The sequence below is a fragment of the Aplidium turbinatum genome, chromosome 10, assembly GCF_918807975.1.
Source record: "Aplidium turbinatum chromosome 10, kaAplTurb1.1, whole genome shotgun sequence".
Taxonomy (NCBI): Eukaryota; Metazoa; Chordata; class Ascidiacea; order Aplousobranchia; family Polyclinidae; genus Aplidium; species Aplidium turbinatum.
Window position 1 is genome coordinate 21,493,040 of NC_137481.1, and position 17,351 is coordinate 21,510,390.

At 36.5% G+C, this 17,351-nt stretch overlaps 1 protein-coding gene across 2 annotated transcripts; it reads right to left on the bottom strand.

Moving 5' to 3' along the window:
• Positions 1-261: 261 nt before the first annotated feature.
• Positions 262-11,636, bottom strand: LOC145778840 (uncharacterized). 2 transcript variants are annotated; one of them, XR_014290476.1, is made up of 6 exons: positions 11,456-11,636; positions 10,896-11,021; positions 10,329-10,391; positions 6,882-7,053; positions 2,111-2,239; positions 548-681 (listed from the first exon to the last, which is right to left on the bottom strand). XR_014290476.1 is itself a non-coding variant. In XM_082590421.1 (5 exons), exons 1-5 carry the CDS (start codon positions 11,570-11,572, stop codon positions 535-537), a joined length of 582 nt encoding a protein of 193 aa, XP_082446547.1. In that variant the 5' UTR covers positions 11,573-11,636; the 3' UTR covers positions 262-534. The 2 variants fall into 2 exon arrangements, 1 of the variants encoding a protein (XP_082446547.1); XM_082590421.1 differs by lacking the exon at positions 6,882-7,053 and having other exon boundaries at positions 262-681.
• Between the last annotated feature and the right edge of the window lie 5,715 nt (positions 11,637-17,351).

A 17,351-nucleotide genomic window follows, 5' to 3' on the forward strand; every position in this document is an offset into this window, starting at 1 on the left:
AGCAAAATAACGCCTCGATTTCAAAAACTCACTGACAGCAAGCCAGCACAGCTATCTCATTAGTGATTTGATAAACATATTATTTTCGGAAAAAGCTACTGCTTTTGTAATGCTGTTTGTTTGCAACACAATCTTGTATGGCTTTTAAAATAGTACGACAATTTGCTTGGGTCGCAAGGTTTTACCGAACTGAATTTTTTTTAAAAATGGGTTGCCTTAAAAACGAGTTGGGAACCACTGCCTTACCCCATGATATAAATGGTTTGGTGCGTACTTTTAAACACATTATCCAGTAGAGGTTATTCACCGTGAAATATGTTTATTTAAAACTTGCAGCCTACATACAGGATTTTATTGAAGGTTTTTCGTAGTTTATCAGATAAGAAAAGTTTGAACTTGAGAGAAATATGCAAAAGAAAAAATTGTTTGAAACCTTCCATTTCACAGCACCCAATGAGTGTAATTAACGTTTTGCTTTTCGTGACAAAAATGTGAATGGATTTTCTTTTGTGTAGGCTATACCTAACGGAATAATCAGCTTGCGCAATTGCGTTTGTAGTGCTTTCTGCAACAATAAAACCCAATAATACAAAAAATAACCAGTTCAATAAAAACGAAAATTCCTGGCACTACCAACGCAGCAATGATTGCTCCTCTTGAAAATCGACGATCGATGATTACCTGGGAAATAAATTAATTTATTGTTTATTCAAAGTATCCACTGATATGTTTGATAGGCATGCATTGAGAAGATAACATAAAACTTCATCCTTGTGCGTTTGTCAAATAGGCTATAGTACTTTATTATTTATAATTGAGTGGCAGGAGTATCGTAGACTATTGAAGGGACAGATCTGGCTTCTATTTCGGTTCAAAAATGTTGTAGGCTTGTTTCTACAAGAAATAAAAGTACAACCTGCTTTCTGCTATTCTTATTATTACTGTTCTTTGAAAGAAAATTACTTTATTATACGAAATAACCCAATAAGCATGTATCACTGAATCGATGATTAGGAATAAGAAGTAAAAATATAGTCTACATTCTACAATCATGATGCACAGTTTGCTTTATTCGTTTCTTTCTCCATTGACATAATGAACAGTCAAAGCTGTGAAACATATAGACTTCTATATAAAACAAAAACAAAATAGCATGTGTTAAAGGTTTATGCGATAGAGTTATTGTTTTAAAGTTTTTAAGCTGAACCCCACTCAGGTTTTATTATTCGTGGTAAAAATATACCGTTAATTTGAAACAAAACTGCAATTTACTACTTTAGTGAAAGACTGCTACTTCTTTTTTGTGATACCATGCCTGTTCCAGGCCTTGGCGTTCATGCACAGCTCCTTCCAGTTATCCTGGCGTTTAACTGTGTTAAAAATTGTTCTGGTTGTAACGTGAAGATGATCCTTGAGGTTATTGAGAAATGTGAGGCACTGTTTTCCACGAGCTCGTTTTCCTTTAATCTTTCCACCAAAAGCAGTGTATGCTAACTTTTTCTTCCTCATGACATGGCCAAAAAAACTTATTTGTCGCTTGATGGTATTTTTCAAGAGGGTTCTGGTTTGATTGGTTTGAGTTAGTTCGAATTCATTTGTTTTGTAGCTGATATATGATATTTGTTGCATTTTTCGTTGCATTTTCTAATACCAAACTGTTTTTTAGCAAATGCAATTAGACAATAATAATGCATCCATGGATAGCACCAAATTTAAATCATAAGTAGAGTAGACAACCGGAAACAGACATTACCGTCGGCTGCAGCGTGGATCAGGTGTATGTCGGAAGGCGTACACCGCTGCATAGCGCTCAAGTCCGCTTTCCCGCAATGCAGGATAAAGATAAACAAACAAGAAGTAAAAATATATCCAGGGCCGTTGAAGGATGGCTTGGGCCCTGTACCAATGAGACTCTCTGGGACGACATTCAGACACTCCTAAGAAAAACGAACCATATGCAACGAATACAAGGCGATTTCTTTAAATTCCCGAGGTCGTTGGAATGGTTACGGGCTTCTAACGTCATCCAGCCCGGCTCCAAAAGCAACTTTTTAACCCCTCCATTAACGCTACTTAACATGCCTATAGTTCATCTTACAGGCTCACTTACTTCTGTGAAAGCTTCAGGATTATAATAACAAGTGTAGTTACGACCAGGTCTACCGTACAGATCAAGTAGTCTTTTCACTTCTACCTCGTTGTCATCAGGGTTGCGGTAACATGATGGCACTAGAGAGCACTGTAACACAATGAAACATAGATTCAATGATAGAAGTGTTTTTCTGATTACGTCCAATAACATTGACACTCATAGCCTAACGGAAGTATCTATTGTCATATATTGTCATTGTTCCACAGAATATCACACGTACTGTACAGTAACTTATATGAGGAAATTTTGTACTTAGCTAATAATACGTAGACCTACTCTTGACAATTTAACATTCATATTGTAGACCCAGTGCTGTATTCGAAGGTATACGGTGGTATACGCAGTATACTCTCTGCTTTTTTCGAGCAACTATAGTATACCCTCTGGTTTTCCAAAGAGAGTGCCTATGCTACCCTTACTGATTTTTGACAACTGCTAACTAACTACTTAACCATTTGAGAACCGACGGTACACGGGTGTACCGTGAAATTAATACGGTACCGAGGTACAAAAACAGGTACAAAAACAATTTTGTAACTCTCGTCCAATTTTGATGTTGATTATTCATGTTATGGTAGAATAAAGATTAGTATTTTGAAAGTTGTGTATTATTTATCATTTTGGCAAATCTGACAGTAGCCTATACCCTGTGTTTTTTTTTACGAATACAGTACCAGTGGCGTACCTATGCAAAACGGCGCCCATGGCAAAGTTTAAATTTGCGTCCTTTTTAACAATTGACAAGCAAAAAAAAGTAGCCTTAGCGAGTTTAATATAATGTATTACACACAAAGCAAAATATATAACATAATGACTCTAACGTTTTCGACACGTACGTGTGTCCTCATCAGGAATTAAATCTGCAATATACATAAAATCAGTGTTGTACGTTGACGGCGTCAATTTGACGGCGTCATTTGACGGCGTCAACACTTTGTTGACGCTAAGGCTAGCGCCGTCAGTTTATTTTTTAGTTGACGGAAGTGATAACGCCGTCAATTATTTTGCCACGCGCTATGCGTCATTTTTTGTTTTCATGGAAAATCTCGTTTCATAATGAGAGTTTCACAATGTATTCTGGCCAGCGCGACTCATCCGAATAGACCAAGACGGACTATATAGAGGCCATGACAACGTACAATGGGATTGTTAAAACTGGGGGCAGATAGTGACGTCATAGTGCCATTGTCTTCAATTGAACCGACATTGAACCGTACGTTAGGCTAATATTTATAACACTGAAACGAAAGCTGTGGCAGCTTTAAAAAATTAATATGTTGTTACAGAACGGTAGCCTACTGAAAGTTGAAATAAATCACCAAGTACGCTACTCGTCTTGTAAACAATTTATATATATTTTTAATCTCGTATGAAACGGGCCCACCACAAACTTGTAAAAGGAAAATACAATTAAATCGTTCGTTTGACATTGTACCACACCAACCTTGAAAATTGCGATGGATCAGCCATGATAACACTGAGATATTTAAAAAAGTGGTAACTTCACTAGCAAAAAGTATCTAAAAAAACAACTCGCTTAGTTAAAAGATTAATTGTTAACGTGCAAAAAGTAAGGCATCATTCACTAAGCCTTATAAATAAGTCGATATCGAGACAAGGCTGATACGCATCATCTTTAGTATATAATTTGACTAGTATGCTAACCCGACTTATAGTAGTATTAACGAGAACACTCAAGAAAAAAAATTAATAAATATCCAGAAAAGCTCATAAACTAACGTTAACATAGTCTATGATAATTAATTCCCAAGCTTGAGAATTGTAAGTGTTCTAGTACTGTGCAACTTGAAATCCCGTCTCAGTCGGTTGTATGAGCTTCTGGACAAAGACAAATATTCGAAGGACCTAACGATTGTTTACACGGTGTATTTCTTTTCTACAGCCGGCATAAAATTCATAGATTTCATCTGTTGCAAAAGAATACTTTGTTGATGAGATAATTCCATTTAATGCAAGAATCTCACAGCTTCTTGAATTTGTAACCATCTGGAACATTTACTTGCTGATAGAGACGTTATAGAGCATTTTACTCCAGAATGAAATGCTTCAAAGGTCAGATTGCCATCAATTCTTAACACAAACTTGGGTATGCCGGAATCTTGCATAAATTCCTTGCATTGAAAAACAAGCGTCTGGTGAGCCCGAAATACAACCGTCTGGTGAGCCCGAAATACAACATCATCACCTGCTAAAAAAGTAAATTGGACACTACAGTAAAAGCATTAGCCAGGAGATTTTCAAAGCTCACTATAATGTCACTTTTGTCAAAACTTGGTAATTCATCAACAGGCTGATTACGAGTTCTACTAAACGCCCTTTGAGTACGGTACTTCTAGGAAGAAATGGTGGTAAAGGAACAAAATTCAAAGGGACACTGGTAAACACAGATGGTGGATACAAAGGTCTTACTTTCCCATACTTGATAGTGGTAGGATAGTTTTCTGGCCAATGGCGTTCACAAACGAAGGTGTCCTTTGAATCGGGAATATTATCCCTTGGGATACTGGCAAGCCATCTATCACGTTCCGGTTGGCATTTAGGCAGTTTAAACACTGCAACTTTATTTTCTTCACTATAATTTCCATTGTAGTTAAAGATACAGCACTTCTTAACCATATTTACAAGAGTACTAATATATCACAAACAATGCTTCACAACCTAAAACAAATCAAATATAAGATTGAATCAAATATAGACGTATAAGGACGTTAAATAGCCTATCCACCAAGGCTGTTCGAAACAAACATATTTCTAAATACGGGTACTTACGGTGCATCCTGACTCATTACTAGTAAGATAACTGGGTTGCTCAAGGGTAGACCCTCCGCCCTAATAGCTGAAATGACGACCAGCAATTCAATTAGGCTATGCTGTTTCGAATCAAATCATCCATGAACGTAAAAACAATCATTGTATTACTATCGGAAAAGCAGCTTATCATGCAATAGCACTGGGGTCGGAAAACTTTTTGACTGATGATTTCAATCTGTTTATTGCAAAAAGTTCCGAAATGTGGATTAAGGGGAAGCCAAGAAAATGTAATTTGCTTTAAATCAAAATGAAACGATAAAAAAAAAACTCCGGAAAAGACAAAAGTAAATTATTCGTTTTCTGCCTTACAGAAACTGACAGGCCTATTTGAGATTCTCAAACTAGTAGCCTAGTCTAGTAGTTTTGTATGGTAGTTTCATACACTCAGCTGGTGACCTCAAGAACTGCTGACTTGTAGGAGACTCTCTCATTCATATAGGCGTCAGACGTGTTGGGTCAAATTTAGTCCGGCAGCTTTATTTATTACACTTATTAGGCCTACGTTCTGAGATTCTCCTGTGTTTCACTATCGTTTCAAACGCACAACCAAATGAAATTGCTTGGATTTTGAAACGATTAAAAAAACATATTTTGAAATACCAAAACAAATCAAAGTAGGCTATTTCTATTTCAAATATCGATCTATCTCATCCTTATGCTGATATAGGACACCGATAAATCACATTCCTACCAAGTTTAGAGTTGTAACTTAAGTAGGCTACTGTACCGGTACTCATTAAACTAAAATAATTCCTGACTATCCTGAACTAAACGTACTGCAAAATGGAAGCATCTGTAGAGAATTTTAATTGAAGACAATGGCACTATGACGTCACTATCTGCCCCCAGTTTTAACAATCCCATTGTACGTTGTCATGGCCTCTATATAGTCCGTCTTGGAATAGACCGATCCATCGCCTAGCAACGTTCAGCCAATCAGAGCGCATGAGAGCAAGCTATCTTCGCTGGCCAATTATGTAGCATTGATTTTATGCAGTTTCTGTCACATTTATGCTGTGATTTTTTAGAAGTAGAATTTTCTTTTGCTGTACTTGCAGGTTTGACAGCAAATACCTATTTGAGATGTCTTAAAAAACTTAAAATCGGAAACTTGGTGCAAATAGTGCTTTCTAAGACACAATTTAACTGGGTTGTTAGAGCCACAGCCATGCAGTGTTATCAATGTTTTGAATAGCTGATCATATTTTTATAGAAGAAGTTACATAGCCTGGATGGTGTGCTGTGCTGCAACTGCTACCTTGTTTGTTTGATTTGTTACAATTCACTGGAGTGAAAAATTAAATGTATAATAAGCCAAATCTTTTAAATGAAACCCATTTCTTAGCCTGCAAAGAGTCAAAAGTGGCTGATTTTACAAAGACAATTTCAAACATTTTTCTTTGCATTCTTTGTATTTAATGGCACTTGTGGCATTTTGCGTCAAAAAATCAAACAGGGTTTTAAATTGCACCTGACAGCGTGACTTAAACCAGTACAATATGCAAACAATTCATTAACAGGAGAATTTAAAATGGAACTTGCACTAAAAAATGACCCTTCTTGCAATTGTAGCAAAAGAAGAGATTGCGATTCATATTGCAATTTTAGAGCACAAAGTTCTTCTTTCAAAGCTTGATTTTCAGTTACCAGCTTGCATGATTCTGCAATGAATAGCATATAGCCTGTAAACTATGGTTGTTTAAATTTAATGGTTGCATAAGATAAAAAAAAGGAACCGAAACATAGCCTATAATACCAATAGCCTAGTACCGTAAGCTACCAGTAATTAATTCATACAAATCAAGAAATAAACCAATTAGCCTAACCCATTGCAAAATGACTAATTGAGATGTCATGCATAATCATAACCTATCATTGTTTTGTGCTTCTGAAATACTTTTTTGCTTCTTTTGTACATGGTCATGGTCATCTTGTTTACTGTTCATTGTCATGATATGAGACATATCTGGCAGAACTCTTTTTCGGCTCTTTCGAGTTGTTCGTACTTTCATTCCATCAGCTGGAATTGGGTCTGGATGTATGTCAGAAGGTTTTCCATCCACAAAATGCTAAAAATGGTAACACTTCATGTATTTTAATACATTGCAAAACCACCACCACAAATAAACATTAAAATCAGTCTATCAGTAGGCTATATAGCCTACCCCCCAGCAGAGCTAGTAGCTTGTTTAGGCAATTGATGCAGCATTGTAAGACGGTTTCTGTTTTGATAAGATCGCAAACAATTTCAGATTCTAGATAGTATAGTTACCACCTACCTTTGAACAAACGTATGAATGTTCAAAGGTTAATTCTTGACACGTTTAGCTGTACATGAAGCCGACCATATGCTTTGATCCAACGTAAACAGTCTTCCAATCTTGTTTTTGGTTTAGGAAAGCAAATGAAAGTGATATCTTTGCATTTGTCTGGACATTTGTCGTCAAAATTGCAAGTGCCATAACTAAATCTCTTATTTACCACCACGAAAACAGCATAAACGTGACAGAAACTGCACAAAATCAATGCTACATAATTGGCCAGCGAAGATAGCTTGCTCTCATGCGCTCTGATTGGCTGAACGTTGCTAGGCGATGGATCGGTCCAATGGAATGGCTACCTGGAATACAAGCGGAAGAAGTTCGCCAAATGGTCATCACTCATATTGTGAGCAGTATCGAGAACGAGGGATCAGAGACAGAAAGCGAAAAATCAATGAATGTCATCGCAGAAGTTGAAGATACTTTATTTCAAGAGCTCTATGCCCCTGAAAAGAGCGATGTTGGTGCAGTGGATCTCGTTTTATGCTAAGCCATCACAGCACTCTTGGAACAGTGATACCTTTCCGAGTAAACGTTTTCAAGACTTGTTTCTGAAATACAACACACCAATATCATTCAGCACTGCTGTGCAACGCATGTTTTCACTTGGAAAGGACAATATGCGTCCCAAACGCAGCAGATTGTCAGACAAACATGTTGAAATGCTTGTGTTTCTACAAGGAAATAACTAGTAAGCTAAAGCAGCTAGTTACAATACAGTCTCAAAACATAAAACCAACTCTTTATTTACAGCTATTGTTAGCCTAAACTTGGTTAAAATACTTCCGTTTTGTGAGACCCTGGCTAAAATAGCGCTGACGCTGACGCCGTCAATTTCTTTGAGAGCTGACGCAGTACTTTACTCCCGAAAGGTTTTAGGCAATTCGCGCTGACGCCGTCAATTTATTTCATTGACGCGTACAACACTGCATAAAATAAAAAATTGTAAGATAAATTTGACTTTGCACTATAACTGTAACAAAACTCTCGACTGAAAAGCACAAACTGAACAAATGATACAAGAATGATTACGAATAAATTATACGGTGGGAAACAGATCACATGAGGTGTAAACTACAGGCATTGGACAAACAATCAGAACACACACAAAAGGAACGGAGAGCCACAGGCGAATAACTGCCGGTTAAGAGATGGGTTGTTACGTTTGATTCTTAAGGCTTCCATGATCTTAGTCTGAAAATCAGATCTGCCTCGAGAAATGATTTTAAATTGGTCGATCGAGACATTGTCAGTGCAAGTTTCACATGAGGCGATGTGCTCTTTAATTGCACTTTTGGTTGTTAGATTTGGGTTTTTTAACAATTGAAGTTAAATATTGCATACAAGTATTTTATGAACAAATCACAAAGAAAATAAATGTATTATTGCCGTTTTATTATGTTCAAAGGCAATCGCGTGAGATTGTTTCGTCGTGCAAGTTTTGTTCTCTCTGGAACCAATCAGTTTGATAGAATGCTGCGCTTTGTGCCTTCTTTCCAAGTTATTTCCCACATAAAAACTAGCTAACGCGACTTCACCTTTCTTTTTAATCTGACGCTGTGTATACTGTAGTGTAGCCTACTACCAAGTGAATTATTGGACATAAGTTTGTTATGACCTTCTAGTTACTACTGTTTGCTAATATCGTTGGTTTGTCGTATGTATCGTTAATGTCAATTGTTTGCTAGTGTCTCATGCTGGTCTTGTTTTGAATACAGATTAGGCCTTACCGCTACAGACCAACTAGTGCGTCAATCTACTTGTCCCTAACGAAGGGTCGAAGCCTATTGTGGTTAAACCAACCCTCGATTGACTGTGGCCGCAATAAAATGTATTCTGCCTAAACAACAAAATAAGCAAACCTTCTCAGCAAATAAAATCATTGTATGAAATATTCATAAGGAGTAAGGACCATAACAAAAAAATTACATACAACATAATTATTAAAATTGCAATTTCTTTTTAAATGAAACACATTTAGTGTGGAGGGTAGGCTATGTTACATTAAGTTATTTGTTGCATGTAGTATATTACGATAGTAACCTTGACGCTCGAAAGACACTATTCCATTGAAAGGAAGTTAGGTAAAAGTACGGTACCGGCGTATATTCATAAAGCACAGCTTTTGAAGTTGTGAATGAACGAATGAATCTCAAAACTTCAGACTTATAAGTGCTAGGCAGCACCAGCATAGCAAGTAAAAATTAGTCATACCTAGCCTAATTCTTGGCCTCAGAATTTCATATAATCATGCTAATAGGCTCAATAATACTTTACTGCTAATTTCTTCCTAGAACAGACCGAGTGCTTTGGTCAGGCCAAATTGAAGTCAAACAGATTAGATTTATAAATTGTTATAAAAATGAATAAGTAGGTTCTGTTGCTACTTCTAAGCTTCAACTAATCGCTGCTTAGCGACTTTACTAAACTTCCAATTGTTGTTGACTGGGATGGCGCAGCGGTGGTGGGATGGCGCAGCGGAGAAGGCGCTCGCTTTCCAATCATGCAATCCTGGTTCGACCTCCGGCTTAAGCTGGTTGTTGAAAAACACCGCTTACCTCTACCCATGGTAATAAATTGGATGGGCGTAGTTGCTGAAGGAAAGGCGGCCGAGAAAAAGAAACTGGCCACATCCCTACTCTCGTTAGTGCCGAAGGCTTAGAATAATGAGAACCTTATCTTCTCATCCCCCGATGCTTGGATTCAAGTATGGACTCACCTTTTACAGTAAAAGAGAGACTCCTTTTTGATCATTGTATTGGGAGCAAATTAGATTTTGAAGAAAGTGTAAGTCACAAATTTTGTTTTTTACCAACCGATTTTTGCGCCCCTATCAATGTGGCGCCCATGGCTCGAGCCATGCCTGCCACACCCTAGGTACGCTACTGTACAGCACTGTGTAGACCTATGGAAATAGGTCACTGATACAACTTGAAAAACAAAATGTTGTATGCTACATATTCTTCAATGTTCAATGCATACTTTAACTTGACAAGTTACAAAATAGGTCCACAGTATCTTACCGTTATATCATCAGCTGATGTTGAGTCGGTTTGCCGGATAGTTGATTCAACAGAAAAAGTATCCTGTGAAAAAAAGATTTACAAAAATAAGTACATTGAAATATTTTCCCCCTTTTGCTAATGGTTTGTTCTAAAACCATCATTAAACAAGACCGGTGATGCTCCATCAACTACGCCCCTCTCCAACACATGCTTGAAGTTGCAACAGTGGTTAAGACTGGTATGATAAAAGTCTTATTTTCTTATCTTCAACAACATTTGATATAGCTGAGCATGTCATGAGACTTTAAATTTGTTTTGAAATAAGTAGGGTCATGACATCCACTAGCATGACAACAACTTGTCAACTCCAGTATTTATAAAAAGATGAGACGGAAATCAAGCAGTCGAGAACAGTTGTCCCACATTCCTCCTACCCCTGCTAGTTCGAAAAAGTAGTCTAGTTTTTTCGGAAAAAAAGTTACCGTGTATAGTTAGGCTACTAAGCTGTGTTTGTTGTCAAAAAGTACAAGTCCATCAGAAACATATAATCTCGTGAAACTCGTGAAAACCGCTTTGAAAACTTACGTTGTTGAGTGTCACACTGTAGGAAACGTTAACTAAAAAGCAAGGATATACTGAATGGCATCTCCATCCGCAGCTGCAACTCTCACTGCCAGATTGTAGAAACCTCAGCGATTCACATCGGGTGTCCTGCAGAACAAATGTCAACATTCCAGTAACTGCTCATCATTTATTGTATGTACGAATATGAGACGAAATATTATTTTTTTCTGTACCATTAATACTGAACAAATTGGAAAAAGCTAACAAATCATCATCCAAAAGGTTCAATTTTATCGTCTGGTCTTTGGTCAAAAAAGTAACCTTGTAAAATAAGGACATAGTCGAGATTTTGGTCTTGGCTACAATTTCAGTTGATACTGAAGGACGTATCAAGTTAAACAATGAAAGGAATAACACGAATTGTTCATCTTAGTCTTAACGGAAGATTAGTAAACCTACACCTATCAAATGCATGTTAGTTTAGACATTAGAGATTTAGATCAAACTGGTTCATGTTTTTGTCACATTGCAAGACAAAAGCGTACAGCATCTCATTTTATTTTCAGGCTTGGATAACTTACCAGAAATTGCAATGCGATCAATCCAGGCTTTGCAACAACAACTCCCGTCACAATGAGAACTATTGGACAAATAACTATTAAAAGAAACACTCCAAAATAGCTTCCACTGTCACCCATCAAGTTTTTTTTTCCAGTTTTAAAAGAAAGTAAACTCTGTCCTAAACAAGCTTACACTCTGTCTGATGACTTCTAGAAAGTAGACATGACATGTCACGAAAGTATTTCACATGCCAAGTCTTTAGAATTATGGACTATAGCTTATGTAAGTTATTTTACGCCTTCACAATGTTTTTTTTTTTCTGTGAAATAATCAAATATTCTTCGTTGTAATACACAAGTGAATAATGATAAACAAGACTTCAACAATCGGTAACTTCACTCTGTTAATCTCGGTAACCGACCCTGCGTTAAGAGCCTCTGCAAGTATGCGGATTGCGGAACTACCAGGAATTCCCTATCAAGGCTTTGTCAGTCAGAGGATAAAGATTCAAATCCAACCAATGATAAATGTTCAAACAGGCTTGTCGATATTTACCCAACACGATTGTGATGCTGCTGCTTTTGACAGAAACCTTTTTGAAGTATTCGGATACTTGCTTTTCAGGAGATCCTTGTACTGAAAAAGCAGGGCCATTGAAAAGATAATAATTATCCATTAATGGAAGGCCCGGATTATCACAACAATTTTTTTTAAAGAAAGCAACAAGATCAAAAATATGCTATGTTTTCTTCTTCTTTTTTGTTGTAGAAAGTTTTCAGACCCCTAAAATAAACTTAGGCCCGGTTCAAGAGTAGTCAACAGTAGCCTACTGTTGAAAAACTTGCTCTAGAAACCAATTCAGTGCTCAACTAGTGCTCAACTATTGATCAGCACGATTTTGTTTAAATTGCTATTAATGTTGCATGGAAATTAGTTGCAGATATGTATGATGCTCAGTACTTTATTTCTACCATGTTTAAATTTTTCTGTGCTTTTATACTGTTAATGGTTTTATATTTTATGCATCCAGTACTTGAATTTTTTGAATTACAGTACGTACTGTTTAAAGTCAATAAGGGAAATGCAGAAAACTGATTCGTAGAAATTGTGGTCTATCAACATTATGCAGCGATTCCACTGTCATTTGCTTACCTAAACTACAAAAACTGCTGTCATCACTAAATGCTATTTGTAATACAGTAAAACATATGACGATCAACTTATATCCATGTGATATTGTTTGTATATTAATTACAATAATTAATAAATTTTTTCGAAACATCACCTAATTATCAATAACGTTCCAGGAAAGTGACAAAATCGTGTTTTTTTTACACAAAGCATATAGGCCGTCAGTCAGATCTCGTGCGTGCACGATGCGGTGACCTTGTACTGTATCATCCACTGCTCTGTATTTCTAGGTTAGATTCTCGGTCTGGTCATAGCTAACCAAATGTTTACAATTTATTTATGTCAATTTACTTCCAGCACAAAGACCAAAAATAAATTACGATATTAGGCGATAGGCATTTGAGAACATTACATCTTAGGAAAATGTTTCGTGCACTGCAAGAATATAAAGCTTCGTGTTTCAAGTCCTGAAGCTTGTAATTTTTTTCGTGTCCTAAGTTTTGTGTGCAGCGCAGGTTAAACTTGCTGGCACTGCGATAATTTAGTGAGTGATTGACAAAATCGCTTTAAATTAATTTTAGAATAATTTTTTACGAGCAAGTTTTGAGTTACCGTACTGCCATTGTAAAATAACTATTCCTCTACAAATTCACCGCGATAAGCTCTAGTGGGAACTATATGTGGGAACTCTAATGGGAACTATATATAGGAACCAGTGGGAACTATACTGTATAAAAATGAAAGCATATCTAATTTATAGGGCGTTGCAAACACTGCAATGAAAAATGTTGCCCAATGGTTATATCAACTAATCGGTTGTCGTTAAATGTTTCTAAAACAAAACACATATTATTTTCAACCCCAAGAGCCAAACCTCCTTTCTTAAATTTAATCTTAAACTTTCAAACCAATGCCATAGAAAAAGTAACTTCAATTAAAGTTTTAGGAATCATTGTAAAAAAGCACTTATCGTGGAAACCTCACATGGAATTCTTGCTAAGAAAGATAAGATCATGCCTTTGTGTAACAAAAAAGATTAAACCCTTTGAGGACCATTAATTTTTCCAAAAAAATTGTTAGGTAAAATTTGTAGTTTACACTTCATATGTCATACAAAACACAACTACGCAAAAAAAATAAAAAAAACATTGTTTCATTTAATTAGAAGGATAGACATCCAATACTACGTTAGGGTATCACCAGCGGCAAATTTTTTAAAGTTAACTGCTGGGTAATCGGCTAAGTGCATGGGACACATATGACCCAGAGGTCCTCAAAGTGCTGCTATATTTAGACAAACATGCGCTTCTAGCCATTTACCATTCTTTGAATAAAAGTCAAATATTGTAAGTTACTGCATCTCTACTTGGTGCCATGGGAATAAAAATATCTATTTTTATGTTCAAGTGTGTCAAAAAGTTGCTTCCATCAACTTTTCACAACGGCTTTATGTGTAAAAATTTAAACAGCCAAACAACGAGAAACAACTCGTCATTAATCCCAATCTACTGTAGACATAACGTTTTCTAACAATCGACAAGGTATAATGGACCAGTCATGTGGAACAAAATCCCACCCTCTATCAGAAACGAGAGTGTGTCTCTAAAAAGCTTCAAGAAAAATATTTAAAATCTTAATCTATCTCCAAGCTAGCTTCCTATCCAATAATTCCAATACACACAGCTAGAAAATTTAATTCTAAAAGTACTCTTGGTAACAAGTCACCCATTGTTACTATTCTTTTCTTTTTTTTCTTAACAGTAGGCTATGTTCATTTATTGTATTTGTTACGGTAACACACTATCTATTGATAATTAGGGCCGCAAAAGTCAATAAAGTCAAAAATTTTTAAGGACCTCGTCTGTCCACGAATCAAAGAATAAAGTTGTTTTCAGCACCTAGGGGAGTGTTTCTGAGAAGTTTATTGGTCAAAATAAAGTCAAAATTGACAATAAAGTCAAAGTTTTCAATATAAACAAAATTTGTCAAATTATGGCTTTTGACAAACTTTTTTGTGTTTCTTGAGAGCAATTTTTGTCAAAATCCTCGTGGAAGCATTGTAAATCAGGAACTGCGACACAATCAAACTGTATTAACCCATAAAAGCAGGAGATATGTCACAATGCCCACATGGATCAGCAGTAACTTTTATCGCAAATTGTCCATTGTTTATTCATTGTTAACGTATTTAAATAAGTTTTGTAAAACACTTCCTCTTCACAAACGTGGTCTTTTCGAAGATCAACAGTTTGGATTTTAGGAATAGCCTACTGACATTCTGTAATACAAAACTGCCTAAGCAAGCTAAATTGTCTTCAGATTTAGACCTTTGTCGAGATTTTGCTGATGAATTTAATTTACCATGCGCAGAAAATCGAGGCAAAGTGTCCTTTCCACAAGGACAACATAACACAGGCTGCGTAAATCCATCGCCAAAAACACTACGCACTTTTTTATATTCCATTAAAGCACCTTGACTTTTCGACAAAATATTACGTTTGTTTCTGAAATCGACAAAGGTTATGTTTGGGTAATTGGTATCACTTCAAAGAAGAACTGTGGCTTTTACAAATTAGCAATTTCGTTAGGTCAAAATAAAGTCAAAATTTGATAAAAATAAAGTCAATTTTTTTTTATTTAAGTCAAAATAAAAATAGCCCGATTAATAATATAATGACTTCCAAAACATAGGTTAATAAAAATATACAGATCTACTGGCTTGCTGGTTCTTATATTCTTTTGCAGGAATCTTTTTATCCAAGCATGACAAATTGCTACAACACTCTCGAAGCTGACACCACTTACCTAATCAATCAGTGCTTTCATTCGACGATTGGCGGATCACCATGTCATTGTTTCGTTTAACATGCTGCATATCACTTGCGTACATAAATTACCTGGTTAATTCTTTATGGATTGCGTTTTTTTTTTTATTGTAAACCAGTTAGCTGCAGGTTGTTGTGACCCTTCTGGCGCTCGGCCAGAGAGTTGATTTTTGCTTTGATCTTTAATAGTTAAAAAAGAAAAAAAGTGGTGACGGGGGTAAATGGAGCCCAGCACGTCGTCGAGGTTGCTGTCTCCCTAACCCTGTAGCCTACCGCTGGGCTGCACTGACGACTACTAAACGTTCTCTTACTGTAGTTTCGCACAGAAGTGTTAATACGCAGTAGCCTACCTTGTGCAAATTGGTATACTTTCTGCGACCCCTGTCTGATGTTTGCATGAAAGTCTGATGTTTCAAGAGCGCTTACTTACAATATTGCATGCATGTAGCACTCCATCTCCTGCGGCGGCCTACGGGTTGCATATACGTCTACGATTACGACTAATCGGGACGCAATTAACTGACTACCAGTATCATCTACGTCAGAGGTGACGAACCTGCGGCCCGTCAAATAATTTTGTGCAGTCCGCAAAACAATTTGACAATCGCTCATGCATTAAAGACAAAAGATATCTCAAAGCTGATTTATGCCTTCACTAGTGCACCTTTCCTTTGCTACAGGTCGAGGCTGACAGATGAAAATCTTAGTGTGCAGTTGAGAGTTGCCACATCGTGCCACTTAGTCAGGCAAAAACTTTCCATAAATCCCACTAAGCAAAAAAATTCAATGCTTCAATGTTATTTTTTAATATTTTATGCTTCAATGCTGCATTAGATAGCTTCAGCTGTATGATTTCATGATTTGCATGGGCTTTTGTTTGTTGTTTGAAAAATAAATTTCATTAACTGATTTGCTGTTTAGGAGCATAATGGTCGAAACATTTCGTCAACTTGAGCAAAAAGGATAGAGCCAAAAAAAAGAAGAAATCATACTCATATGAAAGAAAAAGCTTAAACTGGAAAATTAAACTTAGAAAATTAAACTGTCTTCAGTGCAAGTACTGTACTTGCTTCTTCCTTTTTGCTCAAATTGAAGAAATGTTTCGACATTTTGTTGTTATTTTTACTGTTGTATGTTTCGATTCTACGTAAGATAATTTCAACTGTGTGGGTTTTATTACTTTCATTTGCCGTTTGTTACTTTTCATGAATAATATCTTGAGTCGCTTCTAAAACATTTCATAGTAGGTTACGATTAAAAAGTTGTGTGGCCCGATATCTCATGTGTAATTGACAAAGTGGTCCGCGACCGCAAAAAGGTTCGTCACCCCTGATCTACGTGACTTAAAAAGAAAAAAGTCTTGAACAAATTGTTTATATTACAATACTATGCTGTTTTAATAATATCTGCTGTATCGTTTTTTGTTAGTCTTGCAAGACCTGGTGCGTTGCGTTCAGGGATGGAGGAACCACGTGGGCCTCGTGGGCCTGGGCCCACCTACTTTATCTTCTGGGTGGGCCTGGCCCACCCACTTTTGAAAGCCAAATTGTTTTGAAAAGGTAGCGAAAACGGCAAATTAGAGAAGGAGTTCCAAAAAAAGCTCTTCACTCATTTGATACACACTAGTTTGATTACACAGGCCGAAAAAAAAAATTGGCACAAAAGGTGAGAGTCAATTTAGAGTATTTCAGCCTTTTCAGGGCCCCTGATTCCAAAAATGCACTTAGTTTTTTCGAATTTTCGAAACTACCAGGCATTGAATTTCAAACCAAGATTACGTTCTTCCATAACAAGGATAAAATTTTAAGCAGCTACTTTATTGAAGAACACAACTTTGTATTCTGTAATTATATAAATGGCCTTCGTACCTTGATGGGTGTTGCTCAGTACAGTAGGCCTACCATAATAAAGACTTGCTTTTGTTCATCGATGGCTTTGTTTTGCTTATTCGTCTAGTTTG

Bases quoted from the DNA above. Each gene is read 5' to 3' on its own strand.
- LOC145778840 (XM_082590421.1), bottom strand. From the start codon at position 11,572: ATGGGTGACAGTGGAAGCTATTTTGGAGTGTTTCTTTTAATAGTTATT. The intron at 11,022-11,455 runs GTAAGTTATCCA...TTTGTTCTGCAG, and splicing joins TGATCGCATTGCAATTTCTG to GACACCCGATGTGAATCGCT. The intron at 10,392-10,895 runs GTAAGTTTTCAA...TTTTTTTCACAG, and splicing joins ACAGTGTGACACTCAACAAC to GATACTTTTTCTGTTGAATC.